Source organism: Lolium perenne, chromosome 3 (genome assembly GCF_019359855.2).
Source record: "Lolium perenne isolate Kyuss_39 chromosome 3, Kyuss_2.0, whole genome shotgun sequence".
Taxonomy (NCBI): Eukaryota; Viridiplantae; Streptophyta; class Magnoliopsida; order Poales; family Poaceae; genus Lolium; species Lolium perenne.
The window spans coordinates 270,360,753-270,380,485 of record NC_067246.2 but is presented as its reverse complement, the minus strand read 5'-3'; the positions used below and the strand labels follow the sequence as shown (position 1 = coordinate 270,380,485).

The following is a 19,733-nucleotide window of genomic DNA, read 5'->3' as shown; positions in this document are numbered from 1 at the left end:
TCCTACTTGGCAGTACATATATGATATTTTTTCTCGATAAAAAGTATATATTAATATCGCGAAGATACCAATTACACCCAGCCTCTGCAACAACATATTGTTCTAGTTGCACTACGGATGCACACAGCTAAAAAGAAACAAGAATTATAAAAAAGAAAAGTCCCGCTACACTGATTTATTCCTTGAAACAACAATATTAACACCACCAAGGCATCATAGCTCTTATGTTTTCACCTTGAAGAAAATCCTGGTTCTCAAAACAATGCCTTCAACAAGGCCATTTTCACGCACAACCAACTAAGGTCAGAACTTGGGTTTTCATCCCGAGAATTAGGACTCTGACCTTCTCCTATGCAGTCGCCCCCACTTGCATGACACTGCTCCAAGTCCCAAATCACCAAGCCAATTCCTCAAACACTGCACAGACTCGAACCACCATTGTCAGTCCAACGGATCACGGTCTCCATGACATTCTCCGCCAGCACTATGGAACGAGAACACACCGAGCTTCGAAATGCTCCCTCTGGCCATAAACGGTTAGAGAAAACATAGGTGCCACGGCCAAATACCATACAGTCCAGCAAACTCTAGGCAAGAAATGAACTGTTATATTTGCCGGGAGAGCCTTCCAAAACACGACACTGCAACCAGATCATGGAAGACAAACATCAGGCGGATCTTCGTCTTGGCGTGAGAGAAACTCTAGGACCGCCTCCTTTATTCGACCAAGCCAGCAGCCCTCACGCCACCAGCCTGCCACGCCAGAACCAAGCACGCAGCTGCCTCCGCAGCCGCTGGCCCATATCGAATCTGGGTAAGGCCAGCTGCAGCCGCCACCCGCCATGGCTATCGCACGTCAGCGCCTCCGAGGAGGACTTCTCCGATTCGCCCAATGCCGGCACCACAACGACTCCTCCTCCACAAGCCACCAATCCGCATTGTCAGAGACGACGGGCCTAGGCGGGCACCCTAGACCCACAGCTTGTCACCGTCGCCCACATCAAGGCAACATCAACCACCGCCTCCATGTCCGAGTTCGCCGCCCCGACCACCACCCACGACCCGCTCTGTCGGCGCCGCCCCAGCCGCCCCAGCCGCCCCTCCGAAGGAGTCGCTGCCCCTTCCCCCAGCGCCTTAGACACCAGGGGCTGCCGCCACCGCGGCCTGTGCCGGCGGCAGCGACGGAGACGGGGCCGCTCGAGGCCTTGTTGTTGGTGGCGGCGTGGGATCGCCCCGGTGAAGCCCTGGGGGACGTCACGGGAGCCCTGGCGGCTAGGGCGTCAAAGAGGCGGAGTATAATGGCCTGTGATGTCACAAGTATGTAACAACAATGTTGCCTTCATCCTTGTGCTCATCAATGTTGCAGCTAGTCTGCTAAGAACCGTTCGAATTTCAGATCATCCGTGAGTGCGCTAGCCAGTTAACCCTTGGAGTTTAGACCTCAGTCATCAATCAACAAACCATCCTAGTGCAGCATCAAACAGCACAATGCCATAACGTAGTGGGGATCCCCTTTTACCCCTTTTTTGTTGGCCTACGACGGAAGCGCATTATGTCTAGGTTCACTGCGACATTAAAATATCTAGCTAGCTCTGTCCACAGTACACATCAATTGAGTTAACGTTTATGTTCTTGGCTCATCAGGTTTAGAGCGCGCCTCCTGAAGAAATCAAACAGCCAACCATGCACATCCACGCACACACGGTAGAAATGGAATGCGCGGCATGCATGCACGTAACCAACCTTCGTGCGTCAAAGAGTACTGCTGAAAAGATGATGCGTCTTCCTAGCTAAGCTAGACGTACGTACGGCCTGGTTCCCAGTGACACATTTGCGGCTCGGGCGGCGTTGGCGGATGAACCTGGCCGCGTTTGAGAGTGTCCTGCTGCCGCCGAAGTCGTCGTTGCTACGTTGTTTTTGGCATTTATGTGTCATCTTCCCATTATTCCCCATCAGTGGAGGACACGTAAAAGCATTATATTGGCCATTTGCATTGCTTAGGCTATCTCAAAAATGTTACCTCAAGTCCTCAAGTGAAGCCAAATGCTTTTGATTCTCCTTTTGGAAAGGATTATTAAGAGTTAAAGATGATTTCTCCCGTAGAGGTCATTTTCAAGTTGGTAATGGTTTGGAAACTTGGGAAGACACATGGCTTGGGGACGCACCTCTAGCTCTTTAATATCCATTGTTGTGTAGTATTGTCCAACGAAAAGATGTTTTGGTGGCTGATGTTGTGTCGCATAATTCGTTAAATGTTGCGTTTAGACGGCACTTATCCAGAACAAATTGACAATGTGGTTACATTTAGTTCATCGGATGATGGATATACAACTGAATGACAATAATCACTACGGGAAAAGGAGGCATTGCCGTGCGGCACATTGCACGGCAAAGGCGCCTAAATGCACGGCAAAGCCTTTGCCGTGCGTGCACGCACGACAAAACATGGCCGACAACGAATCCGACGGGAACGGCGCCTTTACCGTGCGCGTCGACAATTTACACGGCAACGGCCTTTGGGAGGATGTTCACAGTTAGATATATTTATTAAGATTAGATGAATGGTCATACAATTTGCTTACGCAAATACATTTGAAAGATGAAAATACATCTGAAAAAAGATTTTCACGTGTTTCTTCAACCGTAAAGTCTTTTTTTAGCAAAAGACAATCTTGTAAAAAAAATGAAGTGTTGCTTTGTGATAAAGATGAAACAATATAACACTTGTTCATTGATCTCCAATTACAAGATGATACTGTGGTGTGTTTTATGGTCAGTTTATGCGTGTTTAACTGGCTGATTCATGCAGCAGCACTTAGTGATCCCTGAGTTGTAACGAATACTATGTCTAATAAGTTAGTGATCCCTGAGTTGTAACGAATACTATGTCTAATGATCCCTGAGTAGTATCTATTGATGAAGTAGCCCAGGAGGTTCCCCGTTTGAAGAGAAAAATCTTTGAACAAAGCATTGCTCTGCCTGCATGAATTTGGAATACGACAACGCATTCCTATGGACATAACCAACCAAATTGGATTGGGTGAGTTAAGTAGCTATATATACATCGTCAAAACTAACTAATCTTCCTCTTCGATCTCCAATTACTTACGCCTAGCTAGCTACAACCTATAGCTACTCGTCGTAGCCATCCTTCTGGATCAAGAATCGGACAAGAGCGGAGCCGAGTCTGTTGCCGGCGGCGGGAAGATCCCCTGCCCGGTGGCCAGCATGGCCCTGGGGTCGTACTTGGATTTGAGGCTGGCGAACCGCGCCCATCTCTCCGGGCCAAAATGCGCCACCCAGTCGGGCTGGGACTTGTGGTTGGGCAGGTACTGCTTGGCCCCGATTCCGGCGCCGGCGCAGAAGTCGAGGATCTGGCGGTTCTGCCTCACCAGCTCATCTAGGCTCTGCGCCGCGCCCGGCAGCGCCGATCGGAGGAAAGCCACCAGGTAGAACACCTCCTCGTCGGGCGTCACCACCGAGCTCCTCGGGTCCCACCTGCACGATTACACAAAATGTCCATCAGAATTCAGTTTATCTTTACTAACAGGAGGTAGCTCATCATGGAAAGGTTGAAACATAGTAGGAAAAGCATCCACAGTTCGTTCAGTTAAAAGAGATTGGGCGCCGTTACAGCCGATTCTCTGGTGCGTGCTTTCGCGCTAAGCATGTGTAAAGCGACAACGCATCTTGCATTCAGAATGCCACTGGTCGGCGCAGGCCAGGAAACCATGGTGGCGCCACTAGCTAGCTTGCTAGAGCCTAGAGAATATACTACTAGTAAGAAACTGAGAATAGAGGCTGTCACCCCAGTGCGCGATATGTCCGCGGCCATTCACAGATCAGCAGATCCTAGCGAAGGTGATGGCAATCGGGAAACTAATTAAGCAACGACCTGCTATATAATACTCTAGTGTTAGCTTGTGTGGCGCCAATCATGGTAACAACCACCACCTGTAGCAGTGTTGTGTCGCATGTGAGATCGCCCGCCCTGGAACGTGACCGGCTCGATCGTGCAAGGTAGGTGGATATCATACGCGCATGGATGGGCGGCGATGGGCCGCCCTGCATATGGAGGACGGTGATGAGCTGGTCAACTGGGTAGACACAGATTCATGCTATAGTATGCTAGCTAGATAAGTTGACTCGATCAGTTGAGCAAAAAAACGGCAGGTTGACTTACTTATGCTTGTTCATGGGGTAGATGAGGATGGGTCCGCCGGAGGTGCGGCTGCCGAGGATGCCATGGAAGACGCCGCGGTCGAAGTCGGCGATGCGCGACGCCGGCACGAAGAGGTTCAACCACGGGTGCGGCACCTCCCACATCCCCTTGCTGCGAAGCTTCAGTTCCGCCTTGTGGACGCGGTCGAGGAAGTCCACGTACGGCAGGTCGGTGGTGAACACCGTGCCCGGCAGGAAGTTCAGGTCGCCCAGCAGCGCATCCACTTCCTGCAAAATTACTTTGTTAGTTAGACTTGGCAACTCAATGCACTAATACAAAATTGTCAAGTCTAGCCGCCAATGGGTTGATAAACTAATAGTGCGTGCTTCGCTAAGGGAATTGTAGGATCTTGTATTACGTATGCCAAGATCTATACATCCATTGTGCCCTGCATGTGGGTGTCATTTTATACTACAGGAGTGTGGCCTAAATTATGTTCTATACTATAGGGACTAAACCGCCCATAACTAAATGAAAGCATATATATAACCCAATGATTGGTTAGGGTCCCTGATCAGCAGCAATACTAGGAATTGAGTACTACCGTCATAAACAAATCAGACGGTCAGGAGGAAGCAGTAGGCATTACTGGGTCGGCAAGGACAGGCGGCAGACCTGATCAACGGTGGCGGCGGTGGAGTCGTCGTAGTTCTTGGTGACCTCGAGGCAGTAGAGCACACCGGTGTGCTGCTTGAGCGAGCTAAGCTTAACCGGGTTCTGCGGCGAGAAGAAGGAGGACCTCCAGTTGTTGATGAGGCCCTCCGCGGCCACCACGAAGCCCTCCACGTAGTCGAACCGGTGACCGCCGTGCTGCGAGATGAGCCGCTCCTGGTCGGCGGTGAACTCGCTGAAGTTGGAGTAGAGCACCCGGATCCACCGAACCTATAGCAAGCAAACCAACGTGCACAATCATTAGCCACACTGTCAAGCCGATGGGGTTGCTGAATCAGCCATGATCACGGCCTGATAACTAACTAGCATTGATTGATTAGTCAGCTTATTAAGAAGATTTTTTTGAGGGACAGCTTATTAAGAAGCTGCGTGTACAAGATCTTGTGAAAGATCGCACGAGCTAAACAAAACGGTATCTGTAGTATATACCAGACCAAATTGGTTAGCAAGACATAAATTCATGAATCGATCGATCCCAACCACCTGACCTTGATAGCTAAACTGATATTTCAAAGACTTTTCGTGGGGTGGACTTTGAACGCTAGTAATAGTACCAATGAAAAGACTGTTGATTTAATATGAAATCCCCTAAAATTGTTGAAGCAAAAAGTAGAGATAACGATTAATTAGCATACGTGTCGCACATGCCGTAAGCTGGTCGAGGTAGACGGGTGGATTTGTGCTATAATTAGCAAACACGTTTTGGTCTTATCGGTATCTTTATCGGTTGGTTGGTTAACTTGTGGTAATTTTCAGTGTACCTAACAATGGAGGTCGCACCCCCCGCGAAGCGGGGCGCCTGCCACTTGCACGGCTAGTGTCAAGTTCCCCGTTGGGCCATTGAAATTGAAGTTGGAAAGCGAGAGCGATGACACAAAAGAAGGAGAGGGAAAGGCGCACGAGATACTCCATCGTCTTCTACAGCGAGCAGGTGGATTAACGGCCGGCATGGATATTAAACAAAGAAGAAGTGGAGCTTAAAAAATGGGATGATGCTTAGTATGCGTGTTAGCTAGAGAGAGTGTTACCTTGCGGGGAGCAGGCTCGAGCGCGATGCGAGCCCGCGTGATGATCCCGAACTGCCCCAGCCCGCCCAGCGCGCCGAAGAACAGGTCTGAGTTCGTCGTCGCCGAGCATGTCACCGTGTCTCCCTTCCCTGCCAACAGCCGGAATGTATTGGGTCAGCAACGACGAGAACGCTTGCGCACGTACCGCGGGGGGGCAAGGTGGTGGGGACGTACCGGTGACGATGTCGAGCTCGTAGACATTGCTGATCTGGGGCCCGTGGTGGAAGGCCTGCCCGCTGATGCCGGCGTTGGAGAGGGTGCCGCCCACGGAGAGGTAGAGGTAGTCCGTCCACGACCGCGGGGCCAGCCCGCCGTGTGCCAGCGTCCAGTTGAGCACGTCGATCCACAGCTCCCCGCCCCACACGTCCACGTAGTGCCCGCCCACCGCCGACGAGTACGCCGGCAATGCCCGGGCCGCCGCCTTATGTCGGCTCATGTCCACCACTACCCCGCCGGGCGCCTGCGCCTGCCCGCTGATGGAATGCCCGTGGCCCCGCGCCGACACGCGGAGGCCGTCGCCGCGGGAATACGCGGCGCGGACCAGCGCGGCCACGTCGCCGGCGCCGCGCGGGTGGTACACGGCCAGCGGCTCGGCGCGGGTGAAGCCCCCGAAGTCGCCGGACGCCTCCCGGAGGTCGGCCGGGTCGACGCTTAGCCGCCCGCCGCCGCCCAGCTGCAGCAGCTCAGCGGGCTCGAGCGGCAGCGGCAGCCCGACGGTCGAGACGAGGCAGAACACCATGAACGCCAAGCAACGCGCCATTGCCAACACCAATGAAGGAACGAACAGCCCTCTGTTTCTTTGTGGATAATTCCCTGGTTTCCCGTTACGAGTAGCTTGAACACGCACTAGAAACGGGAGGAAGAAGGAAGAAGATCGAGGAGCTGTGGACGATGTGTTGTGTTGTGGCGAGGAGGAGGTATTTATAGGATGGGGACAGCAGGAAGGGGTGGTAGACAAAGTGAGAAAAGGAGGAGACCGAGAGAGGGATTGATGTGCTCCTACATTCTATCGCGGGAACAGAGCACGACAGCGCGCGTGATGGGGCCGCCCAAGATTAAACTAATCCGGAGGGCGGTCGCGTCACGACTCACGCACAATCCATCGTCAACTCTAAATTCCAGTGTCAGATTAGGCGATCGTGTATGGCCGCCCAAAGATCGGGTTACAGCTAGGGCGGCACCTCCAACCCCGACCCCGGCCAGCTCCGCGTCGTCGCCATCACCGACCATGTCCCCGTCAAGCTGTCCACCACCGCCGCCAACTACCTCGCCTGGAAGACGTACTTCTACCTTCTCTTCCGCGAGTACAACCTGCGCGATCACATCGACGGCACCGCCGACCTCCTCGCCTGCGACGCCGACTGGCTGGCCATCGACGCCACCATCATCCGCTGGCTCTTCCTCACCGTCTCGCCGGACATCTTGAAGACCATCGTTCGGGAAGGCAATGATGCCCGCACGGTGTGGGGAAACATCAACGGCCTCTTCACCAATAACAAGCTCCAACGTGTTGTCTTTTTGCAGCAGGAATTCTTCGGCACACCCCAGGGCGATCAAACCTTGGACGCCATCGCTCGCGCCTCAAGGCCATCTCCGACGAGCTCCAGGACCTTGGGTTCCGGATTGGCGACGAGCTCCTCCTCTCCACCCTCACCGCCGGCCTCAACGAGGACCTCGGCAACGCCGCCTCCAACCTCACCCTCATGACAAACCCTACGTTCGAGCGGGCTGTCGACTACCTCCGGCTGGAGGAACGGCGGCTGAAGGGTGTGCGCACCCGGGCGGTTCACACCTCTCTATGGGCCAGCGGCAATAGCGTTCTCCCTCATGGCGGAGGAGCTCCACCGGCGCCCACCCCCGCCCCTCCACAACCTGTGCCTCAGCCGCAACAACACCAAGGAGGAGGGGGCGGTGGCCGCTGCCGTCGCCGTGGCCGTGGTGGTGGCCGTGGCGGTGGCACCAACGGCGGCCCCGGCATCGTTGGTCCGCGCCCCGGGTACTCACACCCCACTCCGCCGTGGGCGGGCGGACACAACCCCTGGACGGGGGTCGTGCACGCCTACACCATGCCCGTCCCGCGCCCCCCCGTCCCCGGCATCGTCGGCCCCCGCCCGCCGACGCACCAGGCCTTCATCGCCGCACCACCGCAGGCTCCCGCCGGCCTGCCCTATGCTCCCGCCGGCCTGCCCTACGCTCCCGCCGGCCTGCCCTACGGCGGCATGATGTCGCCGGCCCCGACTGCCCACTGGGACCCCGCGCTGTACACCGCCCTTCAGCACGCCCCCTCGCCGGGCGCTTACTCTGGCGGTGGCGACTGGTTCATGGACACCGGAGCCTCCGCACACATGGCTTCTCACCCGGGTAACCTTTCCACTTCATCTTCGACATCCACTTCCTCTCGCATCATCGTCGGTAACAGTGCTGGTCTTCCCATCTCTCATATTGGCTCCACCCCCTTTCCTTCTAACTCTACACCATTGTCTCTTAATAATGTCTTAGTTTCACCACAACTTGTTCAGAACCTAGTTTCCGTCAAAACTCTCTCTCGTGATAACTCTGTAACTGTGGAATTTGACGAGTTTGGTTTTTCTGTAAAGGACGCCCGTACCCGGATGGTTTTGCACCGTTGTGAGAGTCCCGGCGACCTGTACCCCATTCAGCCGTCTCCCTCCACTCACGCTGCACCTCGGGCGCTCTCTGCCGGCGTCGACCTTTGGCACGCTCGTCTTGGCCATCCCAGCTCCACCTCGCTCCATCAAATAATGAGAGGCTTTTCTTTTTCATGTAATAAAATGGCGGCTCACTCATGTGACGCCTGCCGACTAGGCAAACATGTTTGGCTTCCTTTTAGTACTTCATCCACAGTTGCATCTTTTCCCTTTTAATTACTTCATAGTGATGTATGGACGTCCCCTATAGCGAGTCATTCTGGTTTTCTATATTATCTTGTTATTCTCGATGATTTTTCTCACTTTGTCTGGACTTTTCCTCTTCGTAAGAAATCTGATGTTGCCTCCACACTCACCTCCTTTTATTCTTATGTGTCTACGCAGTTCGGTCGTCCCATCCTCGCCCTCCAAACTGACAACGGCAAGGAGTTCGACAACACCACCATCCGCACCCTCCTCTCCACCCACGGCACCATCTTTCGCCTAACCTGCCCATACACCTCCCAGCAGAACGGCCGCGCCGAGCGCGTCCTACGCACTCCCAATGACTGCGTCCGTACCCTCTTGTTCCACGCCCACATGCCCCCCCCCCCCCCCAGTTCTGGCCGGACGCCCTCTCCACCGCCACCCTCCTAGTCAACCTACGCCCGTGTCGCCCTCGCTGGAATTACACACCCCATAACCTCCTGTTTGGCTCACCCCCTTCATACGACGGTCTCCACATTTTCGGTTGTCGTTGTTTCCCTAGCACCGCTGCCACCACCCCTCATAAACTCGCGCCTCGCTCCATTCCGTGTGTATTTCTCGGTTACCCGGCTAACACCAAAGGCTACCGTTGCTATGATCCGGTCTCTCATCGCATCATCACGTCCCGGCACGTGTACTTTGATGAGCACTGTTTTCCATTTGCGCAGGAACAGGTGAGGACTTCTCCTCCCGCGACTGATAGTCCGCGGCGTCGTGGCCCTACCTTGGTGGAGGTCCCTGGCTCTGCAGCGCCCCTGCGCGCTCCCTCTACTCCAGCTACGACGCCTCTCGTGACGCCCTCGAGCACTGCCTTGGGCTCACAGTGGCGCCCTCGAGCCCCGCCTCGGGCGCCGCTGCCTCGCCCCCGACACCGCCGTGGTACCGGCCGTGTGTTCGGGCCTCATCGCGACATAGTACAAGATCGGTGCCGAGGTAGAATCTCTAGCCCTTGACTGCATCTATATCGCGTCTTTGCTTGCCGCATGTCTGCAGGGTGCACCGATCGGCCTCGCTGCCCAAGTCCTGTTCGTTTAATTGCCGTGGCAGTGGTAGAGGTGGCTTCTTCTTGCCGTTTGCTAGGCTCCGATTTTGGGTCCATGTGAGGGCTCTATGGCGTGTCTGGCGTGGGTTGTCTATGTGGATGCTCTCGGCTAGACCGCCCTTCGGGTGTATCAGGCCCATGTGGGGTTGGGGTTGCCCTCAGTGGTGCTATGTCTTTCGACTATGGCGGCGCCCCCTATGTGTGTTATGAGTGCTCTATGCAGGAGTACTAAAGGGCATGTCTCCTCTTTGTGACGCCCTTCGATTCCAGCCGGTGGCACACACGTGTCATGGTGTTGTCTTGGCCGCGGGAGACCTTTCGGCCACACCCACAAGACAAGTGGTGTCGATGCATAGTGTGGCCTCGGATACGCATGGCCCTCTGATTACTTTGATGGTGCAGTGTCGCTGTTGGGGTCTCGGCTGACCAAAGCCGTTCAATTACTCCCGCGAGGCCTCGAGCAGGGTTGTCCATCCTCTGCGGGCTCTTCCATGTGATCGATGTGCTTGGTTCACGATGAGTCTTCTCATCCGTAAACCGTCCCCATGTTTTGTCAGGTGGCCACTTTTATCCCTGTTCTTTTGTATTGCCGAATGTTTTTTTTCCTTTTTTTCTCCTCTCATGTAACCCCAGTGTAGTCTAATTCATTTGAACCTACCTTGTAGAGGCTAAAAGCTTCATAGGAAACTCAAAATGGAATACATTCAGGGCATGGTCGACGAGCTCACATTCGGTGAGGGACGAGGCATAACGCGGGAGGACCACGAGCTCGGGCGGGGGGGGGGGGGGGGGGGGGGTGGGATATAGGGTGCTTCTTTGCCGGATTTCTGTGAGCCGGCACAAGGAGAACGGTAGCGTCCTTGGTGAGGGCGGCGACAACCTTGGGGAGGGTCGACTCTATGCAACTCGTTGTGCCATCTGAAGCCCGCGACCTTGGGAAGGACGGTGATACGTCTCAAACGTATCTATAATTTCTTATGTTCCATGCTAGATTTATGACAATACTCACATGTTTTATACACACTTTACATCATTTATACGCATTTTCCGGCACTAACCTATTAACAAGATGCCGAAGAGCCAGTTCCTGTTTTGTGCTGTTTTTGGTTTCAGAAATCCTACAAAGGAAATATTCTCGGAATTGGACGAAATCAACGCCCAGGGTCTTATTTTTCCACGGAGCTTCCAGAAGACTGAAGAGCATACGAAGTGGGGCCACGAGGCGGCCAAACCACAGGGCGGCACGGCCAAGGAGGGGCCCGCGCCGGCCTATGGTGTGGGCCCCTCGTCAGCCCTCCGACTCTGCCCTTCCGTCTACTTATACTGTCCGTCGCGAAAACCCTATTACCGAGAGCCACGATACAGAAAAAGTTCCAGAGACGCTGCCGCCGCTAATCCCATCTCGGGGGATTCAGGAGATCGCCTCCGGCACCCTGCCGGAGAGAGGAATCATCTCCCGGAGGACTCTACATCACCATGATCGCCTCCGGACTGATGTGTGAGTAGTTCATCCTTGGACTATGGGTCCATAGAAGTAGCTAGATGGTTGTCTTCTCCTAATTGTGCTATCATGTTAGATCTTGTGAGCTGCCTATCATGATCAAGATCATCTATTTGTAATGCTACATGTTGTGTTTGTTGGGATCCGATGTATATGGAATACTATGTCAAGTTGATTATCAATCTATCATATATGTGTTATTTATGATCTTGCATGCTCTCTGTTGCTAGTAGAGGCTCTGGCCAAGTTGATACCTGTGACTCCAAGAGGGAGTATTTATGCTCGATAGTGGGTTCATGCCTCCATTGAATCTAGGACAGTGACACAAAGTTCTAAGGTTGTGGATGTGCTGTTGCCACTAGGGATAAAACATCAATGCTTTGTCTAAGGATATTTGTGTTGATTACATTACGCACCATACTTAATGCAATTGTCTGTTGTTTGCAACTTAATACTGGAACGGGTGCGGATGTTAACCCGAAGGTGGACTTTTTAGGCATAGATGCATGCTGGATAGCGGTCTATGTACTTTGTCGTAATGCCCTAAGTAAATCTCATATTACTCATCATGATATGTATGTGCATTGTTATGCCCTCTCTATTTGTCAATTGCCCAACTGTAATTTGTTCACCCAACATGCTATTTCTTATTGGAGAGACACCACTAGTGAACTGTGGACCCCGGTCCATTCTTTTACATCTGAATACAATCTAGTGCACCCATTGTTCTCTACTGTTCTTCGCAAACAAACATCATTTTCCACACCATACATTTAATCCTTTGTTTACAGCAAGCCGGTGAGATTGACAACCTCACTGTTACGTTGGGGCAAAGTATTTTGATTGTGTTGTGCAGGTTCCACGTTGGCACTGGAATCCCTGGTGTTGCGCCGCACTACACTCCTCCGCCAACAACCTTCACGTGGCCTTTGACTCCTACTGGTTCGATAACCTTGGTTTCTTACTGAGGGAAAACTTGCTGCTGTACGCATCACACCTTCCTCTTGGGGTTCCCAACGGACGTGTGCTTCACGCGTGATCAAGCTCTTTTTCTGGCGCCGTTACCGGGGACGTGAAGGAAAATTACTCCACAGAGATTTCTAACTCCCACGTCAACTGCACGCCAGCAAATCTTTTTCTGGCGCAGTTGCCGGGGAGATCAAGACACGCTGCAAGGGGAGTCTCCCACATCCAATCTCTTTACTTTGTTTTTGTCTTGCATTACTTTATTTTATTTACTGCTTTGTTTGCTTTCTTCATATTAAAAACACAAAAAAATTAGTTACTTGCATTTACTTTATTTATTGTCTTGTTTGCTTTCTTCATATTAAAAACACAAAAAAACTAGTTACTTGCATTTACTTTATCTAGTTTGCTTTATTTACTACTGCTAAATTGAGTAATCCTGAAGTTGAAGTTCGTTCGTTTAAGCAACAAGGGGGAGAATGTTTTAAAGATGCTTGGTATAGAATTAGTGATGTTCATCATAGGTGCACTAAGAAACACTCCACTATTATCCTACTTAGGAATTTTTATGTTGGTATCTCTAGCTGGAATAGGTATGTTCTTGATACTCTTGCGGGAGGTAATTTCCTAGGCACTCCTGCTTTAGAAGCTAGTTGCATTATTGAGAGTCTAGTTGGAATACCACCTGTTAATGAAGCTAAAACTGAAATTTCTCTTGAAGATGTCATGAAAAAGTTGGAGGTCATAGAGAAAAATCTTCCAAGTATTGAGACTAAATTGGGAATATTACTTGCTAACACCGATAAACTTGATAAATCTCTAAGTGGAATTAATGAGAGAATTGCCGTCTTAGAAACTTGTGCTACTCATGATAATCAAACCCATAGGATTAGTGAACTTGAAGAAGCTATGGGAACCTTGGATTCAACTTTTTCTTCTCTTAAGTTTAAGGAGAAAGCTTATGTGGGTAAGGAGCAAAAGTTCATGTATGTCTCTAAGGTGCCTAAGCCAAAAAACTATTATAGGCCTAAAATTAACAAAGCCCTTAGTACCACTATAGATGATGGAGCACCTAATATACCTATTGTGACAAATTGTGAAAATTATGATGTTGATGCTTCATCTCTTGATAATACTTGATTCACACTTTCTGCGCCTAGCTGAAAGGCATTAAAGAAAAGCGCTTATGGGAGACAACCCATTATTTTACTTCTGCACTTTTGTTTTATATTTGAGTCTTGAAAGTTGTTACTACTGTAGCAACCTCTCCTTATCTTTATTTTATTGCATTGTTGTGCCAAGTAGAGTCTTTGATAGTAAGGTTGATACTAGATTTGGATTACTGCGCAGAAACATATTTCTTGCTGTCACGAATTTGAGTAGCCCCCTCTGTAGGTAACTCAGAAAAACCTGCCAATTTACGTGACTGATCCTCAGATATGTACGCAACTTTCATTCAATTTGAGATTTTTCATCTGAGCAAGTTAAGTTCCTCTAAAAAATTCGTCTTTACGGACTGTTCTGTTTTGACAGATTCTGCCTTTTATTTCGCATTGCCTGTTTTGCTATGTTGGATGGATTTCTTTATTCCATTAACTTTCAGTAGCTTTGTGCAATGTCCAGAAGTGTTAAGAATGTTTATTTCACCTCTGAATATGTGAATTTTTGATTATGCACTAACCCTCTAATGAGTTTGTTTCGAGTTTGGTGTGGAGGAAGTTTTCAAGGATCAAGAGAGGAGGATGATACAATATGATCAAGAAGAGTGAAAAGTCTAAGCTTGAGGATACCCCCGTGGTTCATCCCTGCATATTTCAAGAAGACTCAAGCATCTAAGCTTGGGGATGCCCAAGACATCCCCTTCTTCATCGACAACTTATCAGGTCACCTCTAGTGAAACTATATTTTTATTCCGTCACATCATATGTGCTTTATTTGGAGCGTCTGTATGTTTTTATTTTTGTTTATGTTTGAATAAAATTGGATCCTAGCATTCTTTGTTTGGGAGAGAGACACGCTCCGCTGTTGCATATGAACACAGGTGTGATGTCTACTCACACTTCTTTTCCTGTAGACAGTGTTGGGCCTCCAAGAGCAGAGGTTTGTAGAACAGCAGCAAGTTTTCCCTTAAGTGGATCACCCAAGGTTTATCGAACTCAGGGAGGAAGAGGTCAAAGATATCCCTCTCAAGCAACCCTGCGATCACAATGCAAGAAGTCTCTTGTGTCCCCAACACACCTAATACACTTGTCAGATGTATAGGTGCACTAGTTCGGCGAAGAGATAGTGAGATGCAAGTAGTATGGATGAAAATGAGTGGTAATAGCAATCTGAATAAAATATGGCAGCGAGTAAACATGCAGTGGAACAGTAAACAAACAGTGACCTCCCCGACAATGGCACCAGAAAATACTTGCTGGCGTGCAGTTGACGTGGGAGATAGGAATCTTTGTGGTGTAGCTTTTCTATTCGGAAACAAGGCCTAGGGATCATACTTTCACTAGTGGACTCTCTCAACATTGATCACATAATAAAACCACTCTACACTCTCTTGTTGGATGATGAACACCACTAATTGTGTAGGGCTACAAGAGCACCTCAATGCCGGAGTTAACAAGCTCCACAACATTCGATGTTCATATTTAAATAACCTTAGAGTGCATGATAGACCAACTCAATTATACCAAGTACTAACATAGCATGCACACTGTCACCATCAAGCTATGGAAGGGGGAATAGATCACATCAATACCATCATAGTAATAGTTAACTTCATAATCTACAAGAGATCACAATCATAGCATATACCAAGTACTACATGATGCACACACTGTCAACATTACATCATGGAGGAGGAATAGACTACTTTAATAACATCACTAAAGTAGCACATAGATTAATAGTGATACAAAGCTCATCATATGAATCTCAATCATGTAAGGCAGCTCATGAGATAATTGTACTGAAGTACATGGGAGAGAGAGATTAACCACATAGCTACCGGTATAGCCCTTAGCCTCGATGGAGAACTACTCCCTCCTCATGGGAGACAGCAGCGGTGATGAAGATGGCGGTGATGTCGATGGAGATGCCTTCCGGGGGCACTTCCCCGTCCCGGCGGCGTGCCGGAACAGAGACTTCTGTCCCCCAGATCTTGGCTTCGCGATGGCGGCGGCTCTGGAAAGTTTCTCATACCGTGGCTTATTCGTATCGAAGATTTAGGTCAGGGGGCTTCTTATAGGCGAAGAGTCGGAGTCGGAGGGCTGACGAGGCAGCCAGACAACAGGGGGCGCGCCCCCCCTTGGGCCGCGCCGCCACCATGTGTGGGGCCCACCTGGCTCTCCTCTGGCCCCTCTTCGGTGCTCTGGAAGCTTCCTTGAAATATAAGATACTGGGCGTTGATTTCATCCAATTCCGAGAATATTTCCTTACTAGGATTTCTGAAACCAAAAATAGCAGAAAACAGGAACTGGCACTTCGGCATCTTGTCAATAGGTTAGTTCCGGAAAATGCATCAAAACGATGTAAAGTGTGAACAAAACATGTAGGTATTGTTATAAAACAAGCATGGAACATAAGAAATTATAGATACGTTGGAGACGTATCAAGGTGTTCTTAGCTTTACTTTTAATGTTCATGGCGAAGGTTGAAACTGCTTCGTTCATTGTTATTTGGTTTGAAACAGAAAATGCTTCATGTGGTAATTGGTATATGGTCTTGAATAATTTGATACTTGGCAATTGTTTTGCTCAAATAGATCATGTTTAAGCTCTTGCATCATGTACTTTGCACCTATTAATGAAGAACTACCATAGAGCTTGTTGAAATTTGGTTTGCATGATTGGTCTCTCTAAAGTCTAGATATTTTCTGGTGAGGTGTTTGAACAACAAGGAAGACAGTGTAGAGTCTTATAATGCTTGCAATATGTTCTTATATAAGTTTTGTTGTACCGGTTCATACTTGTGTTTGCTTCAAACAATCTTGCTAGCCAAAGCCTTGTATTGAGAGGGAATACTTCTCGTGCATCCAAATCCTTGAGCCAAAACTATGCCATTTGTGTCCACCATACCTACCTACTACATGGTATTTCTCTGCCATTCCAAAGTAAATTGCTTGAGTGCTACCTTTAAAATTTCATTCCTTGTCTTTGCAATATATAGCTCATGGGAAAATAGTTTAAAAACTATTGTGATGAAGAATATGTCGCTTATGTATCTTATTTCTTATAAGTTGCTTGTTGAGCGGTAACCATGTTTCTGGGGACGCCATCAACTATTACACCTTTGTTGAATATCATGTGAGTTGCTCTGCATGTTCGTCTTATCTGAAGTAAGGGTGATTTATCATGATGAAATGGTTTGAGTATGCATATTGTTAGAGAAGAACATTGGGCCGCCAACTAAAGCCATGTATCATGGTGGAAGTTTCAGTTTGGACATTAATCCTCAATCTCTTATGAGAATATTATCTGTTGTTGAATGCTTATGCATTAAAGAGGAGTCCATTATCTGTTTTCTATGTTGTCCCGGTATGGATGTCCTAAGTTGAGATGTATCAAAAACGAGAAATCAAATGCGATTTATCTCCTTGGACCTTTGTACAAGCGGCATAGATGTACCCCTTTGTGACACTTGGTTGAAACATATGTTATGCAATGATAATCCATGTAAATCCAAGCTAATTAGGACAAGGTGCGAGCACTATTGGTATTCTATGCATGAGGCTTGCAACTTATAGGATGTATTATGCATAACACATATGAATTATTACTACCGTTGACAAAATTGTTTCTATGTTTTCAAAATAAAAGCTCTACCACAAATATAGCAATCCATGTTTCCCTCTGCGAAGGGCCTTTCTTTTACTTTATGTTGAGTCAGTTTACCTATTTCTTTTTTTCCTAGAAGCAAACATTTGTGTCAACTGCGCGCATTGATTCCTACATACTTACTTATTTGCATTCATCATATTACTTTGTGTTGACAATCATCCATGAGATATACATGTTGAATTTGAAAGCAACTGCTGAAACTTATATCTTCCTTTGTGTTGCTTCAAAACTTTCTACTAAGAATCTATTGCTTTATGAGTTAACTCATATGCAAAACTTATTGATGCTTGTCTTGAAAGTACTATTCATGAAAAGTCTTTGCTATATGATCCAGTTGTTTAATCATTATCTTTATCATTGCTTCGAATCACTTCATTCATCTCATATGCTTTACAATAGTATTGATCAAGATTATGATAGCATGTCACTTCAGAAATTATCCTTGTTATCGTTTACCTACTCGAGGGCGAGTAGGAACTAAGCTTGGGGATGCTTGCTATGTCTCAAACGTATCTATAATTTCGTATGTTCCATGCTAGTTTTATGACAATACTCACATGTTTTATACACACTTTACATCTTTTATACGCATTTTCCGGCACTAACCTATTAACAAGATGCCGAAGAGCCAGTTCCTGTTTTGTGCTGTTTTTGGTTTCAGAAATCCTACAAAGGAAATATTATCGAAATTGGACGAAATCAACGCCTAGGGTCTTATTTTTCCACGGAGCTTCCAGAAGACCGAAGAGCATACGAAGTGGGGCCACGAGGCGGCCAAACCACAGGGCGGCGCGGCCAAGGAGGGGCCCGCGACGGCCTATGGTGTGGGCCCCTCGTCAGCCCTCCGACTCTGCCCTTCCGCCTACTTATACTCTCCGTCGCGAAAACCCTATTACCGAGAGCCACGATACGGAAAAAGTTCCAGAGACGCCGCCGCCGCCAATCCCATATCGGGGGATTCAGGAGATCGCCTCCGGCACCCTGCCGGAGAGGGGAATCATCTCCCGGAGGACTCTACATCACCATGATCGCCTCCGGACTGATGTGTGAGTAGTTCATCCTTGGACTATGGGTCCATAGCAGTAGCTAGATGGTTGTCTTCTCCTAATTGTGCTATCATGTTAGATCTTGTGAGCTACCTATCATGATCAAGATCATCTATTTGTAATGCTACATGTTGTGTTTGTTGGGATCCGATGAATATGGAATACTATGTCAAGTTGATTATCAATCTATCATATATGTGGTGTTTATGATCTTGCATGCTCTCTGTTGCTAGTAGAGGCTCTGGCCAAGTTGATACTTGTGACTTCAAGAGGGAGTATTTATGCTCGATTGTGGGTTCATGCCTCCATTGAATCTGGGACAGTGAAATAAAGTTCTAAGGTTGCGGATGTGCTGTTGCCACTAGGGATAAAACATCAATGTTTTGTCTAAGGATATTTGTGTTGATTACATTACGCACCATACTTAATGCAATTGTCTGTTGTTTGCAACTTAATACTGGAAGGGGTGCGGATACTAACCCGAAGGTGAACTTTTTAGGCATAGATGCATGCTGGATAGCGGTCTATGTACTTTGTCGTAATGCCCTAAGTAAATCTCATATTACTCATCATGAAATGTATGTGCATTGTTATGCCCTCTCTATTTGTCAATTGCCCAACTGTAATTTGTTCACCCAACATGCTATTTCTTATTGGAGAGATACCACTAGTGAACTGTGGACCCCGGTCCATTCTTTTACATCTGAATACAATCTACTGCAATCATTGTTCTCTACTGTTCTTCGCAAACAAACATCATTTTCCACACCATACATTTAATCCTTTGTTTACAGCAAGCCGGTAAGATTGACAACCTCACTGTTACGTTGGGGCAAAGTATTTTGATTGTGTTATGCAGGTTCCACGTTGGTGCCGGAATCCCTGGTGTTGCGCCGCACTACACTCCTCCGCCAACAACCTTCACGTGGCCTTTGACTCCTACTGGTTCGATAACCTTGGTTTCTTACTGAGGGAAAACTTGCTGCTGTACGCATCGCACCTTCCTCTTGGGGTTCCCAACGGACGTGTGCTTCACGCGTTATCAAACGGTGACTACCATGGGAGGGCCATCGCCTAGTGCTTTGTACCTCGTCGTGCACTCTGAGGTCGCGCCACTCCAGGGTATCCAACTCCAGCGCCCTGCCGAACTCTCCTCGGGCCGCATCGTACCTCTTGCCACACACCTATGCCACTTTCTTGGGGTCACATCATGTTGGCAAAGCCCCCTATTTTAACAAAAGCATCAGTTCACAGCGTACGTTGGCTAGCAAGGCAAGCAATCGACCAGTAAAAATAGAGATATTAATGGAGGAAGATGAATATGACACTGGGCCAATTTAGTTAGTGAGAGTAGCAATTTAGTTAGCTGAACTCTCGCTCGTGCTGGCATCTCCAACCGGCCGACGTAAACGAATGCACATCGACTGTTTTACACCGTGCGGTTGAAAAATACGTTTGCACCTAAATCTA

At 48.8% G+C, this 19,733-nt stretch overlaps 1 protein-coding gene across 1 annotated transcript; it reads right to left on the bottom strand.

Annotated features, from left to right (window-relative positions):
- Nucleotides 1–2,941: 2,941 nt before the first annotated feature.
- On the bottom strand, nt 2,942–7,070 carry LOC127344585 (cytokinin dehydrogenase 5-like). Its single transcript, XM_051370892.2, has 5 exons — nt 6,136–7,070; nt 5,923–6,050; nt 4,838–5,104; nt 4,184–4,449; nt 2,942–3,498 (listed from the first exon to the last, which is right to left on the bottom strand). The coding sequence occupies exons 1-5, from the start codon at nt 6,719–6,721 to the stop codon at nt 3,159–3,161; spliced, it is 1,587 nt and encodes a 528-aa protein (XP_051226852.1). The 5' UTR covers nt 6,722–7,070; the 3' UTR covers nt 2,942–3,158.
- Between the last annotated feature and the right edge of the window lie 12,663 nt (nt 7,071–19,733).

Bases quoted from the DNA above. Each gene is read 5' to 3' on its own strand.
- LOC127344585 (XM_051370892.2), bottom strand. From the start codon at position 6,721: ATGGCGCGTTGCTTGGCGTTCATGGTGTTCTGCCTCGTCTCGACCGTC. The intron at 6,051-6,135 runs GTACGTCCCCAC...GGCTGTTGGCAG, and splicing joins CGAGCTCGACATCGTCACCG to GGAAGGGAGACACGGTGACA. The intron at 4,450-4,837 runs GTCTGCCGCCTG...GTAATTTTGCAG, and splicing joins CCGCCGCCACCGTTGATCAG to GAAGTGGATGCGCTGCTGGG.